At 44.2% G+C, this 24,810-nt stretch overlaps 1 protein-coding gene and 1 long non-coding RNA gene across 2 annotated transcripts; both read left to right on the top strand.

The window, feature by feature from the left end:
- Positions 1 to 5,598: 5,598 nt before the first annotated feature.
- LOC128847905 (uncharacterized) lies at positions 5,599 to 10,446 on the top strand. The gene is made up of 12 exons (XM_054047637.1): positions 5,599 to 5,639; positions 5,855 to 6,023; positions 6,120 to 6,756; positions 6,917 to 7,032; positions 7,127 to 7,174; positions 7,632 to 7,700; positions 7,927 to 7,992; positions 8,372 to 8,460; positions 8,929 to 9,037; positions 9,565 to 9,673; positions 10,069 to 10,139; positions 10,333 to 10,446. Exons 2-12 carry the CDS (start codon positions 5,868 to 5,870, stop codon positions 10,444 to 10,446), a joined length of 1,584 nt encoding a protein of 527 aa, XP_053903612.1. The 5' UTR covers positions 5,599 to 5,639; positions 5,855 to 5,867.
- Positions 10,447 to 12,180: 1,734 nt separating this feature from the next.
- On the top strand, positions 12,181 to 14,921 carry LOC128848379 (uncharacterized). The gene is made up of 3 exons (XR_008447019.1): positions 12,181 to 12,295; positions 14,228 to 14,310; positions 14,670 to 14,921. It is a non-coding gene; the product is annotated as an uncharacterized LOC128848379 (long non-coding RNA).
- Positions 14,922 to 24,810: the final 9,889 nt, after the last annotated feature.

The raw sequence follows: 24,810 nt of genomic DNA, 5'->3' as shown, positions 1-24,810 counted from the left end.
ACTTTACATTGTGCCTCTTCATATAACCTTGTGGTGGGTCTACCCACGTGTGACCTGTTTTCATGGGACTTTGTATCAAAACCTCATTTAGAAACTTTGCATTGCCCTTGGTATAATATTATAGCCCCTAAGGATAGAATAAGATAGAAGAAAAATTTCTTTTTGCTAGCAGTAGAACAAGAGCTCTCCCCCCCCCCACACTCTTAATCAATTGCCCAGTTGAATGAATGAGGTGTGGATGAGCAAGGCACGGAAGGCAGCACCTCCAGACAGCCTCAACTGTTGGAGAAGGGCTGGGAGCCAGACCCAAGGACAATAAAACGTGTCAAGTGGGCTCATTAAAGACAAGCAGACATACTGACGGCCTCGGGGATTAGAAGCAAACACCTTCTTTTGGAAACACCCTCTTTGCAGCATTGGGACAACACTCAAAAAAAAAAAAAAAAAAAAAAAAGCAGCACAAAGGACCAATGGACACAGACACAGAGTTTGAATCTGGTATAGATTTGCATAAGAGGAAAGCTGCTATAAAAGTGAGGTGTCTTGCAGAGGACCCCGGGTCTCGTCTTGTCAACATGGGAGCATCGATCCGGATCGGCAGAAGCCCGGCTCCACCCCCTCCTCCATCTAACTCACTTGGCCAGTGAAGTTAAGGGGAGCAGCTAATTGGTAACAACAAGACGGAGTGTGTTTGTGTGTGTGTGTGAGTGTAAGTGTAATATATTATATGCATATGATACAGTGTTAATGAATATATGTATTACTAATAAATGTGGCGTTTTGTCTTATTCCCCCTGAAAAGATCCTGTGCAGTACTTTAAGTACAACACAGTGACCCAGGGCTGGGGCGGCAGGAGGGTACAGTGGGGGGTTGGGGGGAAGAGAGAGAGAGAGAGAGACCAGGGCTGGGGGGGGCAGCCAAAATTTTTTTTGCTTGGGGCAGCAAAAAACCTAGAGCCAGCCCTGCCTGGCCAGTAACTTGGCATGAGCAACTTCTAGGCTGGTAACTATAACACCTATACAGAACTTGAATGAATGATTGTGTAAATGAACCTCTCTCTCTCTCTCTCTCTCTCTCTCTCTCTCTCTCTCTCTATATATATATGTGTGTGTGTGTATAAGAAATAAGTAGTCAAACAACGTTGTTTACTTTTATCTTTTGCTTTATCAGTATATTTACAATAAATGTGGCATCTTTGCATTATCCCTCTTAATAAGATCCTGCTGGTTTTTATTCTATTGGTATAACAGCATAGACCCAAATTCTGCCTGAGTTCCACTGGGGTTTCATCTATTCCAAGACTCTGAGCTACGATCATCAGCTGGGAAGCCTCACGGGTTCAAGCTTCCTGGAGTGGGTGAGATCCCTCATTTTCCCTCTCTGTTTCCTTTTCTAACTCAGGTATTAACCTTTAATAATGTCACTTTTTTTTGTTTAGGCTCTCCTTGAGTAGTTATCACTATTGGTCCATAAATAACTTTACTCTTCTGTTTGTATCTTCCACATTTATTCTGCAGCAATGCTTCTTTTTCCTAAGCGACAGACCCCTGTAGCGCCCAAAAATACTCTGGGGTTTGCTCATCAAGTGGGTTACTACCAGTACAATTGTGATGTAAGAGTGGGGATAGGGACATGCTAAATCTGGGACAAATAAGGGTGTCAGCTTGAAAGTGTTGTTTGACTCCTTCAATTGGGCACAATAGCAGTACATTGATAGAATTACACAACCAGCCCCCCTCCAGAAGAGTAACCCTAATAGATGAGAGTACTCCAAAGTATTGTGCAAAGCTGGTCACAAATTGCTGAACAAATGCAGGCAGCATGTGACCATAATCACATGTTAATTGTCGATTAGTTGCTGTGGAGTAGGGAAACTGAGGCACAGACCTGAGCAACCTTTCTTTTTCAGACCAAGCTCCTTTAGCAAGGTCTATCTCTCTCTCACAGAATATTTGTTAACCTTCTACTAAGAATCTTGCTTAGAATACCTGTAGAACTGTGCACAAAGGAGTTAAGAGTTGAGCCTTAAAAATAAAGGTTTTACAGCAATACTGTTAGTAGTGAAAGAGGGGTGCTTTACAACAGCTTTATACACAAGCAGTACATTAGTAGAATTATCAGGGGGAAAAAACCCAAATAAGTAACCCCAATAACTGAGCATACCCCAAGTAATGGGCAAATCTGGTAAAAGTACACAAATACTAATGGTCTTCCTGGCTAACTGCATGTTTAATCAAGAATCTTTAAAATAACTGTATAGTCATTTCTTAAATGGTTTGCATGCCTTTAATCATGGTGATTTATTTATTTATTGGTACCCATTTCTCTATTGTTTATCTGTGTGATCTGTGTCTGGTTTTTTGATTTTCTTTGGCTGATGCATAAGTAATTTTGCTGGTGAAAAACAATTCAGGTGGTGGGATCTAATTTGTTAGATAATGGACTAACATTATTTTAGGATTCATTAGTTAAATTACAGTAAAATGATTGATTAAAGGCATAGCTGAGAATGAGGTGATACTGATATGTGTATGTTATAGGTGTTTCTCTATTTCAGATTCTTCAGAGTTTCAGAAAAGTATTTTCTCCCCAAAACTTGCACCAACTCAAAAATTAACTCTACAACACACATAATGGAAAGTAAGTAGAATGTTTCCATGTGTTCCCATTGGGGAGAGGGATAGCTCAGTGGTTTGAGCATTGGTCTGCTAAACCCAGGGTTATGAGCCCAATCCTTAAGGGGGCCATTTAGGGATCAGAGGGGAAAAAAAATAAAAAAAACGGGGGGGTGGGAAACTGTCAGGTACAGTACTTGGTGCTGCTAGTGAAGGCAGGGGACTGGACTCAAGGTCCTTTCCAGTGCTATGAGATAGGTATATCCCCATATATTATTAATTTTTTTTTCAGAACCCATTATCTTCAAGCAAATGTGCTTGTGTTTTCTTTTTTGATTGACATTGCACTTAAGTAACTGTTTTCCCTTGTAAACAATTCTCAGGGAAATCTTTTGACAAGAAAATTGCAAATGTTTTGGCATACCTAAGGAGTAGCACATATCCTGAAGGAATGAATAAAGCAGGAAGACTGAACCTGCGTCGATATGCTGTCAACTTTTCTTTGGAAGGCAAGAAATACTTTACTTAAGATAATACTGACACATTATCTGGTCTAGACCGTATTTGGTTCTGCCATGCGGGCAGGGGACTGGACTCGATGACCTCTCGAGGTCCCTTCCAGTCCTAGAATCTATGAATCTATTACACAGGAAACTTCAGCCTGTAAATGATGGTCCTGATGTCCCAACACTGGGATTATTTGGAGTTATAACCTTACCTTCAATGGGACCGGAATTGAGATCTCTAGTTTTAATGAAATTTTCCAGAAAATCTCCCTTGATATCTATGACAGTGGTGCAAGAAATGCAGTGTGCTTTGCAGTTATATGAGAAATTACTATAAATTTTACCAAAAAAACCACATGACTTTGCTTCATTTCTTAAGTATGTTATCGTCTGCTGCAAGCACCACCAACAATCACTATATGTTCAATGAGCAAAAATTTCTAACTATACACTGAAATGTAATCCTTGTACTCAAGGGATTATGAACCATACTGTATATAGATGTCTTTGATAGGCATATGCCTTATAATTAATGAATGGCTTTGCAAATAACCGGTTATATCTTAAGTGCAACACGTTGCCCCCACCCCAGCCCTGGCAGAAGCCACGTGGCAGCATGGGAAGCCCCTATGCCCGAACCCCAGCAGAAGTGCCTGGTGGGGCAGGAGAATCCACAGCACCCCGCTTCTGGTCCCCTAAAGAACCGCAGCATACAAACCCCTGCCACAGCCCTGGTACTGGAGGTGCTCTCACTCCCTGGTACAGCCCTGGGGCCGTGACACAGGGACAGAGCTTCTCCAGTCCTAGTGCTGTGTGGAAGACCGGGGTGGGTGGGAAATGAGCGAAGGAGTTGTGGGGCAGGCAAAATGTTGGGGAGCCGACGTGGAACATGGCAGAGATCCTGGGGAAGAGGACTAAAGGGATAGGGCCATATGTGGTGCAGCCAGTGGACAGGGTGGGTAGGGGCCCAACAATTGCTCTGGCCCAGGGCCCCAATAAATCTTAATCATCCTCCATGCTCCATCTTCTATGATCAACAGAGGGGACATTGTTCCATTCAGCAAAAAGAAGAAAGGTTGTCGTTGTGCATACTGTGAAAGAAGCCCTACAACTCTTTGCAAGTTACCATGACAGTCCATTGGGTGGACATCTAGGAATATTCAATACGAGGAATTTGCTGACATCAAAATACTATTGGCCAGGGATGACAAGAGACATTGCCAATTGGGTATGTAAAGTAATGAAACTAAATCCTGAAGAACGCTATTTACAATTGAAATAGAAGTTCAAAATGTATAAAAGAAATATAAAAGTATATTTGGTTTGCAAATGTGAACTCAGTTCCCTTGCGATACTATTTCCATAACGAAATGTTCATGTCATCATATTTTTCCATCAAAAACAGGTTGCACGATGTCTTACTTGCCAGAAACAGGGAAAGGAATTAAATATGGATACCACCTTGAAAAGCATAAAGGTGAATTTTGAAATCGGACACATTATTGTTTATCATTATCCATTGTTATCTCTGCAATACAATGAGGCTTTGATTTTGAAACGAGTCCAATGCGTACAAGTGGCACAGCATAGTGCAGCAATTACCTCTAATGCGCCTTTGCACTGGCTGGGGATATGTCTTCAGCTTTACTCTTGTATTGTTTTCCATAACCCATTCCTGTACTTCTTTTTGTTTGTTTGTTTTCTTTCTTTCTCTTCTGTATTTAAGAGTGGGCTTTCATTCTGATTCTATGGCTGTTGTAACCATATTACACTGTGTACTCTGCTTATGACATATGGGTTTATTGAGAACATTTAGTAATAAACATGTGTAGTATGACTGTAACTGGTACCCTTGTATGTAGGTCACTCGGATCTGGGAATTGTTGGAAATGGATTTAATAGGACCATTACCAGTAACAAAGGATGGATACCAGTATATACTGACAGTCATAGATTATCTGTCAAGATGGCTGGAAGCCTTTCCACTTAGAAGTAAGTCAGCATACGAGGTGGTAGAGAACATGTACAAATTGATTGTTCGACGTGGATGCCCAGAGCGGATACTGACAGATCAGGGTTCGGAATTCAATAATAAGGTAATGACTGTTTTTTTTCTGGTTATTTGTACTATGTAGTCAAACTCACTATCAGGTCACTCATTGATCTCAAACAATCACCAACCTTTTTTTTTATAAACTGTTAATGGTCACCATCAGTGTTGCTATAACAATATTTTTTGGTGTCTTCATATCTAACAAAGAAACACACAACTACTTGTTTCCAAAACAAATATGAAAACATGGGCTATTCCGGTTGCTAATTACAGATAAAAGTAGTGGCAAATACAAAAAGGAACATTCCTTAACACAAGTCTATATGTAAGTTTATGGTGTAACTTGTTTTCTTTCAGTTAAACACGAATTTTTGTGAAAGAATGGGAATAGAACGTAGCTTCACCAGCCCGTACCACCCACAACCCAATGGATTGGTTGAAAATGCTAATAAATCCATAAAAAGGTAAGTGAATGGGTGGGAATATTAGAGAATTAATGGCAAGTAGAGTGTCCAATGCTAGAAGATGCAATTCACAAAAAAATCTTCAAAATCAATGTGTTGCCTTGAACGTATTTTTCATTATGTATTACACCTTTTGGATTATGTATGATATGTTTCAACCAAGACTGTACTTGTTCCTTTTTTTTTTTAATCAAATCAATTTTCATTTGTTACAGAGCATTGCGAAAGATGGTTGATGACAACGGGAGTAATTGGGATAAATTACTTGACCCCAGTTTGTTTTCTTTGAGGACTAAAATACACGCATCAACAAAAATGTCACCATTTCGACTAATGTTTTGTGTAGACCCACGGTTTCCAGAAGAAGTCTCAGAGAATTACACGGTAAGTGTATGTTATTACCAGCACCTTTCATGTACACATGGCATTAACTGTGTCTTCATTTTACAAATACAACCCCTTCTCCATAATTTTCCAAAGATCCCAGATCTGGATACACTTGAGGAAGAATGCTGCAAAGACTACAGCATCAATAGGAAATCGAGACATGAGGCTGACATTGCACTGGCCCTAAGTAACATTTCTAAAGCACAAGAAAAGCAACAAAGAAATTATGCTAAAAGAAAGATTTCTAAATATGGGGAAATAACCTTTGCTGTTGGTGACTCTGTTCTGTTACTGAACGCTAGAAAGAGAACAAGAAAAGGAGCAGTACTGGAATCTAACTATCGGGGACCATACAAAATTACAACCGTTGAGGGTAAGAGAGTGAAATTAGAAACCATCTCAGGGAAACAGTTAGGAACCATGTACAGTATTGCACACTTCAAACCATTCAAAGAGCCACCAACATTAGCTGCTGAAAGCACATCAGAGGGAAAACTCGGAACTGAAATTGCAGTTGGTGACACTGAACCAGAAATACCCATGGAAGAAATTAGAAAAGTGGTTGGTACTGTATCTCACGACAGCACATTAAAAAACATAGAGGTCACAGCAATGGAAGAGGAGGAGTATATAGGGCAAGATGTTTCAAAGAATGATACAAGTGATGCGGATGACATTTTTGATGACGTGCTTATGGAGGACGTGGAAAACAAGCAATGGATTCTGAAAGGTAATTGGTTACTGCACATTTCTTAAACAGATTAAAATACTTCATAAATGGAACTATGTTAAAGGTTTTCATGTACAAAATGGTGGCATTCACAGTAGTAAAACAGAAAAAGGAAACTGTATTACCATGCATGTAATATGTGTTAATATGTTTTTCCTAGTCAAATTTGTAATGACCGACAAACACACAGAGAGACTGGAGGCCAAAGTGAGAAACATAAAATTGTATGGCTCCTCATTTCATTGCCTGAAACCGAGAAACTGGTTAAGTGATGAGGTACATTTAAGTAACACTAAACATGTATTTGTTAATGGGATTAACTCTTCAAATATTATTGAAATTGTGCCTTTTCTTTCATCATGTGTTGTAGGTTATTGATGCATATTTGAGCTGTGTGGTCGAGAAAGCAGATGGAAAGGTAGGCTACTTACTGTGATGGTACATGAAAGTATACATAGATTCAGTAAGTAAAGTCACGTGAATATGTGGCACAACATATTGAAGACCAAATATCCTTGAAATATCAAAATAAACCTGAAATTGCAACATTTCTGTGTATTTACTGCTGCCAAACATTTACTGAAATGTATTTGGAGGTGCATATCGGACATACAATCCAGGGCCACATTAGTTTTGATGTACAGTTCAGTGGGTCCATTAATTGAACACAAATATGCGAACAGCTTAGTTGGTTTTTACATTAAGTAAGACAGAGCACATTGATTACAAATCTTTTTTTTTATAGAACTCTCTTATATATACATATCTGATTTGTAACATTAAGGATCCCTTGCATGTCTGTCTATATTAAATTCATTATGTTCTTCATGTGCCACAATTATTAATGCATTAATAACTTTGTTGAATGTTAACAGGTACAAGCCATCTCATCAGTAGTTTCTACTGTCATTCTCTCAGGCAGAGCTCCACAAATTAAAGTGAAGGTAAATGCTAACACACTTTCATACATAGCATGAGCAAAGCACAATTTCATTAATTGAGTTAAACACAGTGTGAAACAGCAAATACAATGGTGTGTTTGATGTGGAGGAGTAGTCTAATAACAATGCATGTAATGAAACTGGGAAATACAGTATAATGTACATTTCATTGTTTGCTTCACTGGAAACTATAATTGCATTTCTAATTATTTTTTTTTAATAAACACAGAGTGAATTACTTCAAAATGATATATTATTGCTTCCTTACCACACACCAGGTCATTGGGTTCTTGCGGTAAGATGTTTTGTATTGCAGTTGTGGATTATGGTCAATAAATGTTATAATAAATGAGAGATTTGTAACCCAACTATGGTAGCAGTGATATAATTTCCCATGTTGCGGGTTTTCAGTGAGTTCAGTGCATGCAAATGGAAGTGGAATGTGAATGTTAAAAATAAAATGCTACTGTCAAGTTTTGTTCTGAGTGTAACTTGGAAGAATACATTCTGTAATGAATTGATCAATGATTTCACAATATGCTTTTCTCTTCTGTGTTACTGAGACATTACAAACGAAAATATGTTCATTGCATAATGATTTTTGATAAATCATTATAAAATGTTTGAAATAATCACATTACCAATATAATTTGTGAATATATTTAAACTCACAGATAGCCTCGATGAAAAAAAAAGAATTGTTAATAATTGACCCCTTGTGTGATGAGATGAGATATGAAAGAACATGCCTGAGGAATTGGAGGTGATTTATTAGATACTTACTGTTACAGTGGACATTAACTGTTCCATTGAAATTTTTTTTGAAGGGAATGTAACAATTGTGAGACTAATATCTTCCTAGTAGCTACAAATAAAAATTGAAACAGCATGTACTTGTAGTGAATATGCCTAGTAATGGACTTTGAGTGAACTTGTGTGATTTGACTCTGGGGAACGACTTAACAGAATGTGGACACGAAACAGTAGCATGTTGCAAGATTAAGAATGTGTTATTATTAACATGGGTCACAGCAAATCAGGTGATACATTGTGTAACAGTGAGACAATAATATGAAAGCAAGTGTGTATATATGTGAGCAATAAGTAATTTCCATAATTAATTAAAAAGAGAGAGAATGGATTTTTATCTATGTCCATAAACCGGAGGGGGAAAAAAGGGAAAGCAAAGCTCATTTACGCAGTCTGCTAATGTAATCTCTAAAAATTTCAGAAACTTCAACAAACGATTAACTGGAAAATCCTCATCTGATTGGAACAGTAAAATTGTTCATCATCCCAGACAAAGTGATGGCCACAACTGCGGACCACTCATCTTAAAGGTATTGAATACCAAATTGCCATTATTATTTGTTATGTTTGTGTAATTATCCAGGGTGAAAGTAAATGCCGGAGATTACCAGTGGGCACTGCACCAGCGTCCTTGCCAAGGTGTGTGGGGTGGGCTTGTGACCCCCAGAAGGGATGGGGTCTCCAGCGGAAGGTGCGGTGCTGGGGGGCCAGATTCCACCAGCCAGCCCTTCCTCACAGCTGCTGCTGCAGTGGCAGGAGAACCAGGCCCTTGTAAATCGCCAGAACCCAGGGCACATTTTGCTCCCCCACTGTTGGCAGCCCTGCTAGGAGCATCCAACAGCATTGCTGGACCCTATGGCAGGGCCGCTGATGCAGGGGGGCGGGGGAGGGTTCTAAAGGGGGCAGCGACATTAAAGCATAAAGCACTAGCACAGCGGAAGTGTAACGTCAGCCGTGTAAGGGCCGGTACAAGTGGCTGGGTCTTACCAGTATGCTGAACCAGCCCACCTTCACCTCTGGTAATTATGATGTTTATTCTAAATATCAGTGTTGTTAGTTTGCAGAAGCATATTTGGAGCACAAAGACATAAGTATGGTAGAAACAACACAAGAGGCTAATATTGCGTTTAGAAGACATATAGCAATTCTTCTAATGAAGGAGTCAGGTAATTACTTTCTACCATGTACTGTACATGCGAAGATACCATGAAGAGTGGAATTATGTCACATAGCAGACAGTTATCTTAATACCCTTAAAGTGGGATATCTCACAGGTTTGGTTCTGTAATGGTGACTATGAACCAATAATATCCTTAAGTACACAAAAATTTGAATCAGGTGAATGATGATTGCTATTGATCGGCCAGCTAAATGAAATTGGCATTTTTAGATACAGGGGGAGTAAACTAAAAATTTGAGAAAATATGAGTCACAAAAAAGGAAAAGATACGTTCAAACCATTGACTGGATTAAAATATTGACATTAATTAATAAATGAAGATTTGCATTTTCAGTTTTGGTCCTAATGTATTCATTTCATAACGATATATATATTTTTAAGAAAACGTGGAAGACTACTGCATATACTGCAACCTCGTCAACTGTGAAAAGGAAAGTGAGGATTGCACGATGGTAAGAAACATAGAATTATATGATAAATAAATAACATAAACTGCCTAAGGATCATGATTCTTGTAAAAAATCCACATCAGTAAACATTTTCTTCATGCTGATAGGCATACATATGTTAGGTAATGAGTGAATGAAAAGTATGTGTAACATTATAACTTCTGTGAATTCATTTCTTAATTGTTACTTATCAAAGGTACAGTGTGATTCTTGCAAGAGATGGGCACATATGCCCTGCATTACAGAAGGAACCAATCAAGACTACCTGACTGATGCCAAGAAAGAGTACAACTGCAAGAAATGTGCATAGTTCACTTCTTTACCCCCCCAAAAAAATTTGTTTAAATGCCTCTTGTTCAAAACATAATGCAACCAAAAGACATTTTTCATGTATATACCAGATTATAATAATAAATGTTTTTTACTTTAAAAAATTGTTCTCTGTATTTGTGTCCATGTATATGATGCAAATTGGAAGAGTAAAGTAAAAAAAATCCCTTTTCACGGATTCACACACAAAACAGTGAAACAGCATGCCTCAATCATGCAATAGATCAATTTGGCACATTAGCCAGGAGGAAGCAGAGTGTGAGTGTTTTCAACCACAAACCCCATCCCTTCCGTTTTGAAACCATCCCCCAGAGGAAGCAGACCGTGAGTGTTTTCGACCACAAACCCATCCCTCCCGTTTTGCAACCATCCCTGGACCAGTGACAGGTGCATGAGCAGCCCAGTCATTGGAACTAAGCAAGGAGAAGCCAGTGGAAAAAATGAAAAGGGGCCACTGTGGTCTCACCTTGGGCTCAGGGGCATGCTCCGTTCCCCCAAACCTTACCTCCCTTTTCACGGATTCACACACAAAAAAGTGAAACAGCATGCCTCAATCATGCAATAGATCAATTTGGCACATTAGCCAGGAGGAAGCAGAGTGTGAGTGTTTTCAACCACAAACCCCATCCCTCCCGTTTTGCAACCATCCCCCCCCCCAGAGGAAGCAGACCATGAGTGTTTTCCACCACAAACCCCATCCCTCCCGTTTTGCAACCATCCCCCCCCCCCCCCCCCCCAGAGGAAGCAGACCATGAGTGTTTTCCACCACAAACCCCATCCCTCCCGTTTTGCAACCATCCCCCCCCAGAGGAAGCAGACCGTGAGTGTTTTCCACCACAAACCCCATCCCTCCCGTTTTGCAACCTTCCCCAGAGGAAGCAGACCGTGAGTGTTTTCGACCACAACCCCATCCCTCCCGTTTTGCAACCATCCCCCCCCCCCCCAGAGGAAGCAGACCGTGAGTGTTTTTGACCACAAACCCCATCCCTCCCGTTTTGCAACCATCCCCCAGAGGAAGCAGACCGCGAGTGTTTTCGACCACAACCCCATCCCTCCCGTTTTGCAACCATCCCCCAGAGGAAGCAGACCGCGAGTGTTTTCGACCACAAACCCCATCCCTCCCGTTTTGCAACCATCCCTGGACCAGTGACAGGTGCATGAGCAGCCCAGTTATTGGAACTAAGCAAGGAGAAGCCAGTGGAAAAAATGAAAAGGGGCCACTGTGGTCTCAACTTGGGCTCAGGGGCATGCTCCATACCCACAAACCCTACCTCCCCTTTCACGAATGTAATGAAAGCGGCCACTCCGGTCAGGAAGCAGATCGGGATCGTTTTTGACCACATACCCCATCCCCTCCTGATTCGCAACCCCATGGACAGGCGGTAGCAAGTTAACAAACAGTTTACCAAACTGCTACGCTGTGTGGCAGAAACCGCTCCCAGTTGCAAAAGGGGAGGGTTGCGTTTTGTGCTGATACACCGGCTCTAGGCACCAGCAAAGCAAGTAGGTGCTTGGGGCAGCAAATTTGCAGGGGCACAAGAATCCAGCATGGGAGCTGAGAACCAACAGGGGGCCCTGGAAGTTGTAGTTCCTTCATTAGCTCCCTGCCTATAGAGCCAGCCCTGGAGCAGGGAAAGAACTACATTTCCCAGCATTCCATCGGCCACAATTAACAGGAAAGGGAAGGAGTGTGGAACTGAAACCTCACGTTCGAAGAAGTGGGATGTAGCCCACGAAAGCTTATGCTCTAATAAATCTGTTAGTCTCTAAGGTGCCACAAGTACTCCTGTTCTTTTTGTGAAACCTCATGCTGCAGCTTGCTGTAAATGGTAGGGACAGAGCCAGTTCTAATTTTTTTGCCACCCCCCACCCCAGCCCTGGGCTCCCCCTGCACCTCTGTGTTGCCCCAGCCCTGGAATCTCCCCCGCTCACACCCCCTGCTGCCCCAGCTCTGGCCCCCACCTGCACCCCCCTGCTGCCCCAGCCCTGGGCTCTCCCCCCCGCCCGCATCTCCTGCCATCCCAGCCCTGGCACCCACCTCCACCTCCTGCCGCCCCAGTCTGGGTTCTTACCCCCCCGCCGCACCTGCACCTCCTGCTGCCCCAGCCCTGGGCTCTCCCCCAAAGAAAGAATTAGGTGGACTAAATGGACAGTGCACCTCTCTATCTGAAGCCTAGCAAGGCAGGTACGTGGATCCCACTAGAATTTAAAATGAAAAGTAAGGGAGGGGAGGCTCTACTAGACTGGGCAGCTTTAGATACAGTACCAGGCACGTAGGAGGATTTACACTTCTGACCATGGAAGCAGAAATTGACTTTTCTTTTTCCAGATATAGCTAATATTCAGAAAGGGAATCTAGCACCTGCCTTCCAGATTTGAACACCCCCAAATCAAATATACTGATCCACTGTAACTTGCTGTAGAAAAAGTAGGATAAATTGAGCAAGAAATGCTTCCCAGTGGTTATTAGGACTGGAACTGCTATTTTCAACAGCCATTGCTTTTTTTTTTTTTTTTTTTTTCCAGTTTTAGTTTTATTTGTTTAAAAGGAAGACAGTAATATTGCACTGGCAAATTCCCCATAGAAACAAAGAATGGAACAAAAGAATAATAAAGGCACCTCAACTTTTCCTCATTTATGTAGGACAGTCTTATAATATGCATCCAGATATCCTCCAATCACACAAGCTGAAAATTGTTCCACTTTACTGCAGTTCTGTAACCATATGGGAACCAATCCTGTCTGTGTTCTGTGCACATCCAAAATTCCTGCTGGATGACCTGCCCTGGGAGCGAGTTACCAGTGACCCAGGGCTGGGGCGGCAGGAGGGTGCAGTGGGAGGGGGGCAGCCAAAATTTTTTTTGCTTGGGGCAGCGAAAAACCTAGAGACGGCCCTGCCTGGGGACGGTGTCAGGGGGGATCCCCCAGAGTGGTTCCTTTGATTATGCCCTTTTATTGCAGCTGGAGCGCACAATGACAGTTAACATCGGCTGCACAATTTTAGTCTCTAAAGGGCCCTTTTCAGATGCTTATAATATGTTCAGCGTTACTAGATGGGCCTTGGATCTGACACAGTCTGACTATTCCTATATTCTTCTTTAGGGTGACAGTCTCTGTCTTGGGTGAATCTATTTTTGAAAGTTGGGGGGAAAAAAACACCTACTCTGTTTTTGAGAAGGGTCTGGGGAAAAGAGTTACAATTTTAACATTTAAAAAAATGTTTTTAATCAACTCTATTTTCTTAACAATATGGACTAAAATGTTTACATTTGACAGAGAAGGATCTCGTACATCAGATGCACTTCTCTCTCTAATCTCGTAAAAATCTGTTTTGATGTAGACTTTTTTTTTAGAGATTGCAGAAAAGAGACATAAATATGAATTTAGAGGGCTGGAGAATAATCCTTACAGTGAAAGACTTAAAGAGCTCCATCAATTTAGTTTATTATTAAAAAAATGTTGAAAGGCTTAAAGGTGATTTGATTATACTGTACAAGTATCTTCACAGAGAGAAAATAGTTGATACCAAATGGCTCTTTAGTTTAGTGCAGTGGTTCTCAGTACCCTTGGTTGAGAGAACAGTATATGGATTTGGGACCTAATTTAGGTTGTTGATTTTTAATATCTTGGTCAAGCATTTCCCTAGGATGACATAGTCTAGAATGAATGTCTGCAGGAAAAGAACCTGTAGGGTAGTGAGGTGTGAAATGCACTAAAACCCCTTCTGAAACTTTCCCAATTGCCCTTCTCACCCTGACAGGCGGCAGAATCACATCCATATTTTGCACCAGATCATCTGACTGTCTCTGGAGACGGGGAAAGGAAATGGCTGCAGTAGAGCTGGTGAGCTTCAAGGAGGTGGCTGTGTATTTCGCTGAGGGGGAATGGGCCCTGCTGGACTCAGGTCAGAGATCCCTGAACAGGGACATCATGTGGGAGAATTATGAGACTGTGGCCTTGCTGGGTAAGGATTCCTGTTCCATAGGACATTAGAAGCTGTGGGTTGTCTCAGCTTCTATGCAGTATTGTCCATTGGTCTCCCAGATTTCAGAGGGATCAGCCCCTATAATCCATAGATCCTTTGTGGGTGAGACTGTTCCCTCCCACAGGACAAAAGAGATTCAGGGACATAATGGTGCTGATCTTCCCATAACCAAGGTTTTCATGTGAGACAAACTTATTCTTTCCTTCCCCTTCCCAAGGCAAGCTGCATCCTCTGGGAATACTCACCCCGGTCTCAGAGATGGAGCAATGTCTCATGACTCAGCTCTGCCTATGTCCCCAACAGCCAGATTTTCAAATGTGCTTCACCTCCATCTTGCTCATGTTCCACCCCAGCTGTATTAGCAGCAGGCCACAGATGTTCTCGACTCTTCTGGCTGTCAGGGTGTCAAGGCTGTATCCCCACTTTGAACTTTAGGGTACAAATGTAGGGGCCTGCATGAAAACTTCTAAGCTTAATTACCAGCTTAGCTCTGGTCCGCTGCCACCATCCCAAGGCTAATTTCCTTCCCTGGGTAGCCTTGAGAGACCTTCACCAATTCCCTGGTGAATACAGATCCAACCCCCTTGGATCTTAAACCAAGGAGAAATTAACCATTCCCCTCCTTCCTCTCACCACTCCTGGTGAATACGGATCCAACCCCCTTGGATCTAAAACAAGGAGAAATTAACCATTCCCCCTCCTTCCTCCCACCAACTCCTGGTGAATCAAGATCCAAACCCCTTGGATCTTAAAACAAGGAAAAATCAATCAGGTTCTTAAAAAGAAGGCTTTTAATTAAAGAAAAAGGTAAAAATCATCTCTGTAAAATCAGTATGGAAATAACCTTACAGGGTAATCAAACTTAAAGAGCTCAGAGGACTCCCCTCTAGTCTTAGGTTCAAAGTACAGCAAACAAAGATAAACACTCTAGTAAAAGGTACATTTACAAGTTGAGAAAACAAAGGAAAACTAACACGCCTTGCCTGGCTATTTACTTACAAGTTTGAAATAGGAGAGACTTGTTTAGAAAGATGTGGAGAACCTGGATTGATGTCTGGTCCCTCTCAGTCCCGAGAGCGAACACCACTCCCAAACAAAGAATACAAACAAAAGCCTTCCCCCCCACAAGATTTGAAAGTATCTTGTCCCCTTATTGGTCCTTTAGGTCAGATGCCAGCCAGGTTATCCGAGCTTCTTAACCCTTTACAGGGAAAAGGATTTTGGAGTCTCTGGCCAGGAGGGATTTTATAGTACTGTACACAGGACAGCTGTTACCCTTCCCTTTATAGTTATGACACAGGGCATGAACCAGAATCATGGGGCTGTGTCCGGCTACTGTCAATGTCTCCAGGGCTACCCCTTGTGCCAACATGCTGAATTCCTGGAAGGAGGGTGTTGCTACTGGTGTCTGTTCCTGGTCTGGTGAAGTGGTGGTACCTTGCAGTGAGAGGGGCTGGGTTCTGGGGCTGAGGGAGAGTGTATAAAGTAAGGTATGGTCTGGGAGTGGTCTGTGAGGTATATTGCTATGGCAGAAAAAAGTGAGGAGGGCTCTGCTCATGTTTTAGGGCCTACTCTGGGACTCAGGAGACATGGGGTCAGTTCCAGGCTCTGTCACCAGCTCCCTGTCTGAGCTTTTGTCAATCACTGAGGCTGCAGGCCCCAGAGGAGCCCCAGATAATTAAATCTCCAACTTCCATTCCCTTGTGTGACTGGGCCCCTTTAAAGGTCCCAGCTTCATTACCTCTGTGAAATAGAGATAACCGTCCACTGTCTCTCTGTCTTGTCATTTTACACTGAAATGCCTTGGAGCTGGGACTGTCTCTGCCTCTGTGAATCTCTCGTGCCTACTGTCAGAGTCCAAGGAGATTAGGGTTTGGGATTGAAACTCAGGAGATCTGGGTTCAATTCCCTCTCTGCCTAATATGTCCCATGTGAATTTGGGCAACTCCCTTAGACTGTCCATGCCTCAGTCCCCGACCTGTACAATGTGGATAATGGCACCTCCTATTTCACAGGGGGTATAATGATAAATGCCTTCTATACTGTACTATGTATAGATACTGTGGTCATTGGGGTCATATAAGCATCATTGATAGCCCAATGGGGCCCTGATTTCCCACTGAGAATCCAGGTGCTGCTGTAATAACTATTCTTGGCCTGGTGCTGTGGGAGCACTGGTGTAAGGTCACAAGAGTTACATGTTCTGATCTCTCTCTCTTTGCTCGTGTGCAACCCATCACCAGCTTTCTCCATGCCTGCTTTAGCTGTTGCAGGGCCGTGAAGTGGGGAAGGGGGCTCTCCAGTGCCAGACTGTCAGAAGCAGCAGAGAATTAAGGAATTGGCTATTGTGATTCACTAATATGTCTTTGTGCTCCCTGGCCTCTTCATTGGGGAGAATTTTCAGGAGTTCCTGGGAATGGAGCATTATGGTTGCTGCTGCTGCTGCTGCTTCATGGATTGAGATGACTCTGTGTCTGTGTTTGAGCCCAGGTAGGAATAGAGCAGCTCCTCCATTTCTCTGGTCTGTGGTGCATGGGGTAGCAGGAGAGCAAGCTCTGCAAAGATTTTTTTTTTTTTGCCTGAAGTAAGGAGTGGCCTGACTGGGCGGGTGACGGAAGCAGGTCTGGTGTTTCTGACATCCGTGTCCAGTGTCTGGATGGCTGTGTGTGTGGGAATGGATGTTGTCTGTGAGAAGCTCAGGATATTGAACCCAGGTGATTGACAGCGGGGTCTCAGCATGGGTTAGTCTAGCCAGGCTGTGAGCAGCCACTCTGCAAAGCCCTGCCCGAGTGACTGTGTCCTCATTGGTGCTGTACACATTGTGTGTGTTGCTGTAACTTGTGGGGACCCACCACATGGTTCTTAGCACTGCAGGGAGCTGAGCCGCTCTTTGATTCTCTGAGAACTTGTCTGTCCTTCTGGGCACATGGGGGGTGGGGAGGAATTGTGGGAAGGCTTTGAAAGACAATTAGTGAGTACTCCCACCTGTTCATGCTCTCTGTATGTGTGTATATATATCTCCTCAATATATGTTCCATTCTATATGCATCCGAAGAAGTGGGCTGTAGTCCACGAAAGCTTATGCTCTAATAAATTTGTTAGTCTCTAAGGTGCCACAAGTACTCCTGTTCTTCTTTTTGCAGATACAGACTAACACGGCTGCTACTCTGAAACCTGTCCTATCTCAGTCTCTCAGCTTTCCACCTTGATCCTGAAAAGAACTGCACTGCACACCAGCATGGTGAGATGACACAGTCCACCTAGATCTGCCCATCCTAAGAAGGACCAGTGAAGGAGAGGGAGCCAACCAGATCAATCAGACCTTGTCCCTGACCGGGGAAGTGAACTGGGGTCCTGAGCAACAGCTGTCACAACCGACTTCCCAGCCCAAAGTATCCATCTATTACCGAGGAGTTCTCCTGTATGCAGAGAACACCAACAAAAGCTGTATTTTCCCCCATCTTCACTGTCCTATCTCTCCTCTCCTCTCCTCTCCTCTCCTCTCCTCTCCTCTGTGTCTGTCTCTGTTGTCCGGCACAGCTTAAACCTCAGTATACATAAGAGAATCCGCACAGAACTCTAGCAGTGTCCTGGTTAGTGATGGGCTAAGTGAATGATACCTTTGCCAATTCCCACAAATCTCAGAGGGTTAGGCCAGGCTACAGTGGCCATGTAACAAGGATATGTCATAGTTACTAAGGCAGAGGATGAAGTCACCTTCCTGGAACAGAGCCGTGCAGAGCAGAGGCTGAGATAAAATTCCCACATTGTGATGGGATTTAATTACTCTGTTCGCATCCTCTGTTCAGTTGCTACATTTAAGCTTGGTGTTACACACCTCGAACCATGTGTATCTTGTATCAAAGGGGTAGCCGTGTTAGTCTGGATCTGTAAAAGCAGCAAGGAGTCCTGTGGCACCTTATAAACTAACAGACGTATAGGAGCATGAGCTTTCGTGGGTGAATACGAAGAAGTGGGTATTCACCCACGAAAGCTCATGCTCCTATACGTCTGTTAGTCTATAAGGTGCCACAGGACTCCTTGCTGCATGTGTATCTTATATGCTGTGACTTCTCATTTCTTCTTGATAGTGGTCCAAACCAGCATTCACCCAGGGACTTAAGTGTGGTGACACCAAACCTCACAACACGTACTTTTTAGGTATGTCCTAAGCCCCACCCCTCTCACAAAGATAGGCTCCTCTCTGTCTGCAATTCATGAATCAGGGGAGTTAGTCACTGACCTGCAGATGGGTCCTGGGCCTGTAGACAGGTGCAGAGGCTACCTAACTCCACCAAAAAGACATGGGGGGAGAAGGTCCTCCCTCATAACTTTTATGCCAGTGGTTAGGGTACTCACCCAGGATACAGGAGACCACCAATTCAAGTCCTCCCTCTAGTGGATGAGACAAAGAGATTTGAACAGGGATCTGACCCTTCTCAGAGGAATACCCCAGCCACTGAGCTACGGGATATTTTGCTATGTGACTCCCTCAATCTCTACTAGCGAAGAAGTTCCACTGTATATAAATACTTGGAGTCATTGGGCCAGAGACAGAAATGGTAAGTGTGACTATAATTTGGTGGTAAGGGTACCCATTCACCAGTGAGAGAAACATCCTTAGATCCTTGCTTGCTTGTAACATTACACTATGTGAATGACTAAGAAAATCTACTTTTAACTTCAAAATCTCATCTCATTCTTTATTGGTGTGTGTTCTAAACTTTAGAATACTTTTATGCTTACTTCAGTTGTGTTGTGCATTTTAAATTACAGAGTTATCTTAGGCCTGGTCTACACTAGGAGGTTATGTCGAATTTAGCAGCGTTAAATCGAATTAACTCTGCACCCGTCCACACAACAAAGCTATTTAGTTCGACATAGAGGTCTCTTAAATTCGACTTCTGTACTTCTCCCCAACGAGGGGAGTAGTGCTAAATTCGACATGGCCATGTCGAATTAGGGTAGGTGTGGATGGAAATCGACGCTAATAGCTCCGGGAGCTATCCCACAGTGCACCACTCTGTTGACGCTCTGGACAGCAGTCCGAGCTCGGATGCTCTGACCAGCCACACAGGAAAAGCCCCGGGAAAATTTGAATTCCTTTTCCTGTCTGGGCAGTTTGAATCTCATTTCCTGTTTGGACATCGTGGCGAGCTCAACAGCACTGGCAACGATCCAGAGCTCTCCAGCAGAGATGGCCATGCAATCTCAGAATAGAAAGAGGGCCCCAGCATGGACTGATCGGGAAGTCTTGGATCTGATCGCTGTGTGGGGCGATGAGTCCGTGCTTTCGGAGCTGCGATTGAAAAGATGGAATGGAAAGATCTACGAGAAGATCTCAAAAGCCATGACAGAGAGAGGATACAGCCGGGATGCAACGCAGTTCCGCGTGAAAATCAAGGAGCTGAGACAAGGGTACCAGAAGACCAAAGAGGCAAACGGACGCTCCGGATCCCAGCCCCAGACATGCCGTTTCTACGAGGCACTGCATTCCATCCTAGGTGCGGCCGCCACCACTACCCCACCACTGACCGTGGACTTTGAGGATGGGATATTGTCGACGCCCGCTTCCTCGGAGATGGTAGTGGACGGGGAAGATGAGGAAGGAGATGAGGAGGACGAGGCAGTCGACAGCGCTTACAATGCTGATTTCCCAGACAGCCAGGATCTCTTCATCACCCTCACAGAGATCCCCTACCAACTGTCCCCAGACGTTAACCCAGACCCAGAATCAGGGGAAGGATCAGCCGGTAAGTGTTTTAAACATGTAAACATTTATTTAGAACAGAACATTAATATTAACTGTGGGTTTTTCATGATTAGATTGTCCTAGGCACTTAAAGTTTTAGTCTTTGGCAGTGCAACTGCTGCAAAAAAATCTAACAATATCCGGTATATCTTGATTGGTTTGCCCTAGGCGCTCTACTGTTTAGTCCTTGCCAGTGCAGCTACAGTAAAATTCGGTCTATATGTCCGGGGATAGAGCAGAAATCCTCATGGGACATCTCCATGAAGCTCTCTTGGAGGTAATTGGAAAGCCTTTGCATGAGGTTCCTTGGGAGAGTGGCCTTGTTGTGTCCTCCGTAGTATGAAACGTTTCCGCGCCAGGCTATCATCAAGTACTCCGGTATCATTGCCTTGCACAGCATGGTGGCCTAGGGCCCTGGTCTTTGCAGGCTTTCACGAAGCATGCGTTCTTTGTCGCTGTCTGAAATCCGCATCAGAGTGATGTCGCTCATGGTGACCTGCTTTGAATTAGGGGAATGTTAGTATTGGGACTGCTTGCCTGTTCCTTTACAGAACTGTAACCGGCGGTTTACAGCCATGCGGTGGAGGCGAGAGAGGGACAGCATAGAGGGATCTTTCTTGGGGACAGCCGCGAGGGGATGGGACAGGGGCACAGTTCATGCTTGCCGGATTGCTGGCAGCAGGATCTGGCCAACGCTAGGAGCATTGCTTTGAACGTGAAAGTAGGGCAGTGCTATTATTAAAGTTTTAAGCTGCCACATGTCTACAGCTTACCATGTCAGCCTGCTACCCAAATTCCGCTGTCCTGTTCTGCTTCTGTGATCTGCACTGCAAGACCCCAGGGACTGAATGCGAAGGCCGAAAATTCGACCTTGTCCTGAGTGCACATGTGATAGGTGCTGTGAATGGTCTTGTTCACAGAGAAAGACTATTTTCTTTGTTCACCAAAAAATTTATCTTTCTGAGGAATTCCCATCCCACAGCTATGACCGTCTCCTGACCTACCCGGTCATCAGACTCCCAGAGGCTGGTGCAGATTAGGCGTAGAAAGAAAAGGACACGGGACGACATGTTCTCAGAACTTATGGGCTGCTCCCGAGCCGAGGCAACCCTGCAGACTCAGTGGGGGTTACCAGCGAGCACACAGCGAACGGGAGGAGAGGTGGTGGCAGGAAGACCAGCAGGCGACTCAAACGCTGCTTGGACTAATGAGGGAGCAAACGGACACACTCCGGTGCCTTGTGGATGTTCTGCAGGACCGGAGGCAGGAGGACAGAGCCCCGCTGCAGTCTATCTGTAACCACCTTCCCCCACCACAAAGTCCCATATCCCCCTCATCCAAAGTACCAAGAAGGAGCGGCTGCAGAGTCCGTGAAAACTGTCACTCTACCCCTGCAGACTGCTCAAGTGGCAGAAGTCTGTCATTCCCCAAAATTTGAGAAGTCCTTTCCTTCCCGCCTCACCCAAGCCCCCATCCCAGTTTCATCCCCTAACTGTCTAGTTGCTAATAAAAAATACGTTTCTGTTAATTACTGTTTCCATCATGTTTTTTTAGAGGACAGTCTGTTTGAAGTGGGGGAAGGGGGTTGGTACAGATACGGGGGCAGGTTCAGCAGCAGGTCACACACACAGTGCAGTCACTAGGCACCCTGGTCAGTCTGGGAGATGGTTTTCATTTTCTATGTGGGGGGGGGCTATGTGACTTTGTGGCGGGGGAGGGCGGTTAGAGATCTTATGCAGCGGTCCTTATCCTGGATCACAGAGCCATGCAGCAGGGGATCTGTAACCGTCTTCCCCCTGCCACAAAGTCAAATAGCCCCCACACACAGAGTCCAGAACAGGAGGGGTGGCAGGCTCCGTTGAAACAATCAGTCCACCAGTGCAGACCACTTTAGAAGCAGGAGCCTGTCATTCCTCGAGTTTAGAAGCATCCTTTGCATCACTACACTACACCCGCTCCCCACCACAGTCTGCGTCCCAGTTTCAACACTTTACCGCGAAAACAGTAATAAAGAAAACGTTCATTAACAAATTTTCAGTGATTTTATTTTTAAACGTGGGTTGGAAGGGGGTGAACGGGGTCTGAAACTGGAGAGGATAGTGAACATTCACTGGGTAAAGAAATGGGGGCAGGTTCAGCTTCTCTGTAAACAAACTAAATAGTCACAGGTTACCCCGCTCAATCAGGAACCTAGCTTTCAAAGCCTCCCGGATGCACAGCGCGTCCCGCTGGGCTCTTCTAATCGCACGGCTGTCTGGCTGGGCGTAATCAGCAGCCAGGCGACTTGCCTCAACCTCCCACCCCACCATAAAGGTCTCCCCCTTGCTCTCACAGAGATTGTGGAGCACACAGCAAGCTGCAATAACAATGGGGATATTGGTTTCGCTGAGATCAGAGCGAGTCAGTAAGCTTCTCCATCTCCCCTTGAGACATCCAAAAGCACACTCCACCACCATTCTGCACTTGCTCAGACAGTAGTTGAAGAGTTCCTTTTCACTGTCCAGGGCGCCTGTATAGGGCTTCATGAGCCAGGGCATTAGCGGGTAGGCTGGGTCCCCGAGGATCACTATAGGCATCTCCACAGCCCCAACAGTTATTTTGTGGTCCGGGAAGTAAATACCTTCCTGCAGCCATCTAAACAGACCAGAGTTCCTGAAAACACGAGCGTCATGAACCTTGCCCGGCCATCCGACGTTGATGTTGGTAAAACGTCCCCTATGGTCCACCAGTGCTTGCAGCACCATTGAAAAGTAGCCCTTTCGGTTAATGTACTGGCTGGCCTGGTGGTCTGGTCCCAGGATAGGGATGTGAGTTCCATCTATAGCCCCACCGCAGTTTGGGAATCCCATCATGGCGAAGCCATCTATGATGACATCCACGTTTCCCAGGGTCACTACCTTTGACAGCAGTACATCAATGATTGCGTTGGCTACTTGCATCACAACAACCCCCACGGTAGATTTGCCCATGCCAAAGTGGTTCGTGACTGACTGGTAGCTGTTTGGCGTTGCAAGCTTCCAGAGGGCTATGGCCACTCGCTTCTGGACAGTCAGGGCTGCTCGCATCCGGGTGTCCTTGCGCTTCAGGGCAGGGGACAGCAACTCACAAAGTTCAAGGAAAGTTCCCTTCCACATGCGAAAGTTTCTCAGCCACTGGGATTCATCCCAGACCTGCAGCACTATGCGGTCCCACCAGTCCGTGCTTGTTTCACGTGCCCAGAATCGCCGTTCCACGGCATCAACATGACCCAGTGCCACCATGATGTCCACGGCGCGGGGTCCCGTGCTTTGTGACAAGTCTGTGCCACTCTCAGACTTCATGTCCTCATCGCGCTGCCGTAGCCTCCTCGCCCGATTTCTCAGCATCTGCCTCTGGAAAAGGTGGCTGATAAGGTGCGAGGTGTTGACAACGGCCATAACTGCAGCGATGGTCGCAGCGGGCTCCATGCTCGCAGTGCTGTGGCGTCCGCACTGTCACTCAGCAGAAAAGTGCGCGAACTGATTGCCCGCCGGCGCTTTCAGGGAGGGAGGGCGGGAGTGACGGTTGGATGACGACAGTTACGCAAAACCACCCTCGACACATTTTTTTCCCCAGCAGGCATTGGGGGGCTCGACCCAGAATTCCAATGGGCAGCGGGGACCGCGGGAACTGTGGGATAGCTGCCCCACAGCACCGCTTCCAATGTCGACGCTTGCCCCGTTCGTGTGGACTCACACAGTCGAATTACTGTCCTTAGTGTGTATACACACGTTCGACTTTGCAATATCGATTCCACATATTTGATTTAAGTGAAATCGAACTACTCTCGTAGTGTAGATATACCCTTATATGTTCATACCTTCCACTCCATACTAGTCTTATTCCAACCTTTGTGTGGGAACTTGACTAGGCCCTAAATCCCAAAAGCAGGGTATTTTGCAATAGTTCTTTCTATGTTTGGACGTTACAGTGTTGACCCATTGGTGTATGGAATCACCTTTAATAAGCTCTCTTTCTTTTGCCAATTAATTCATATACCATGTTCTCCCTGCAATACTCTCTGCCTATCGGCTCTCTGAGAACAACCACTTAAACTGCTTGATTAACTTTAATTGGAATATCTTCGTTAATCAAATTGCTTTCTGAACTTTCACACTTGTAAAATTGCCTATTAACTCCTCCAAATCAGAGCGAATCTGATCTATTCTGCACTGTTGCATAATAATCACATTGGGTGATTCTTCTATCCCAGTTATTGTGCGTATGTGTCTAAACAGTGCAGAATTTCAAGCTGTAGTATCCAATGATTCTGAATTTGCCTTAAGAATCATGCTTAGCCTCAGACTATCTTCTTAAAACAGAAGTATAAGAAGTACTAATGGTTTTGCTAGCTTGTGTTAAGCTGACGCTACTTTCTGTTCCACTGTCCTATTCAACCTATCTAGTTTTGTCCAAAATTGTTTGTAGTTTAAAAGTTTTAATATCAAGTTGAATTGTAGATGTTGTAATATAGTTACTTCGTTGAATTGATACTTGGTTATCTGAAACTTAAATTTAATTGTTCAATTCTACTACTTGTGAATTTTAATTAGGGTAAACAACATGTGGATACTGTTAATATCGTACA

The sequence above is a fragment of the Malaclemys terrapin genome, chromosome 13 (assembly GCF_027887155.1).
Source record: "Malaclemys terrapin pileata isolate rMalTer1 chromosome 13, rMalTer1.hap1, whole genome shotgun sequence".
In the NCBI taxonomy this organism is placed as follows: domain Eukaryota; kingdom Metazoa; phylum Chordata; order Testudines; family Emydidae; genus Malaclemys; species Malaclemys terrapin.
This window is presented reverse-complemented; position numbering and strand designations above follow the sequence as displayed.

What these genes read in the sequence shown, in the direction of transcription:
- LOC128847905 (XM_054047637.1), top strand. Translation starts at nt 5,868, where the DNA reads ATGGTTGATGACAACGGGAGTAATTGGGATAAATTACTTGACCCCAGT. An exon ending in GAAACTGGTTAAGTGATGAG is followed by an intron (nt 7,033 to 7,126) that starts GTACATTTAAGT and finishes CATGTGTTGTAG; the next exon opens with GTTATTGATGCATATTTGAG. An exon ending in CTCCACAAATTAAAGTGAAG is followed by an intron (nt 7,701 to 7,926) that starts GTAAATGCTAAC and finishes TAATAAACACAG; the next exon opens with AGTGAATTACTTCAAAATGA.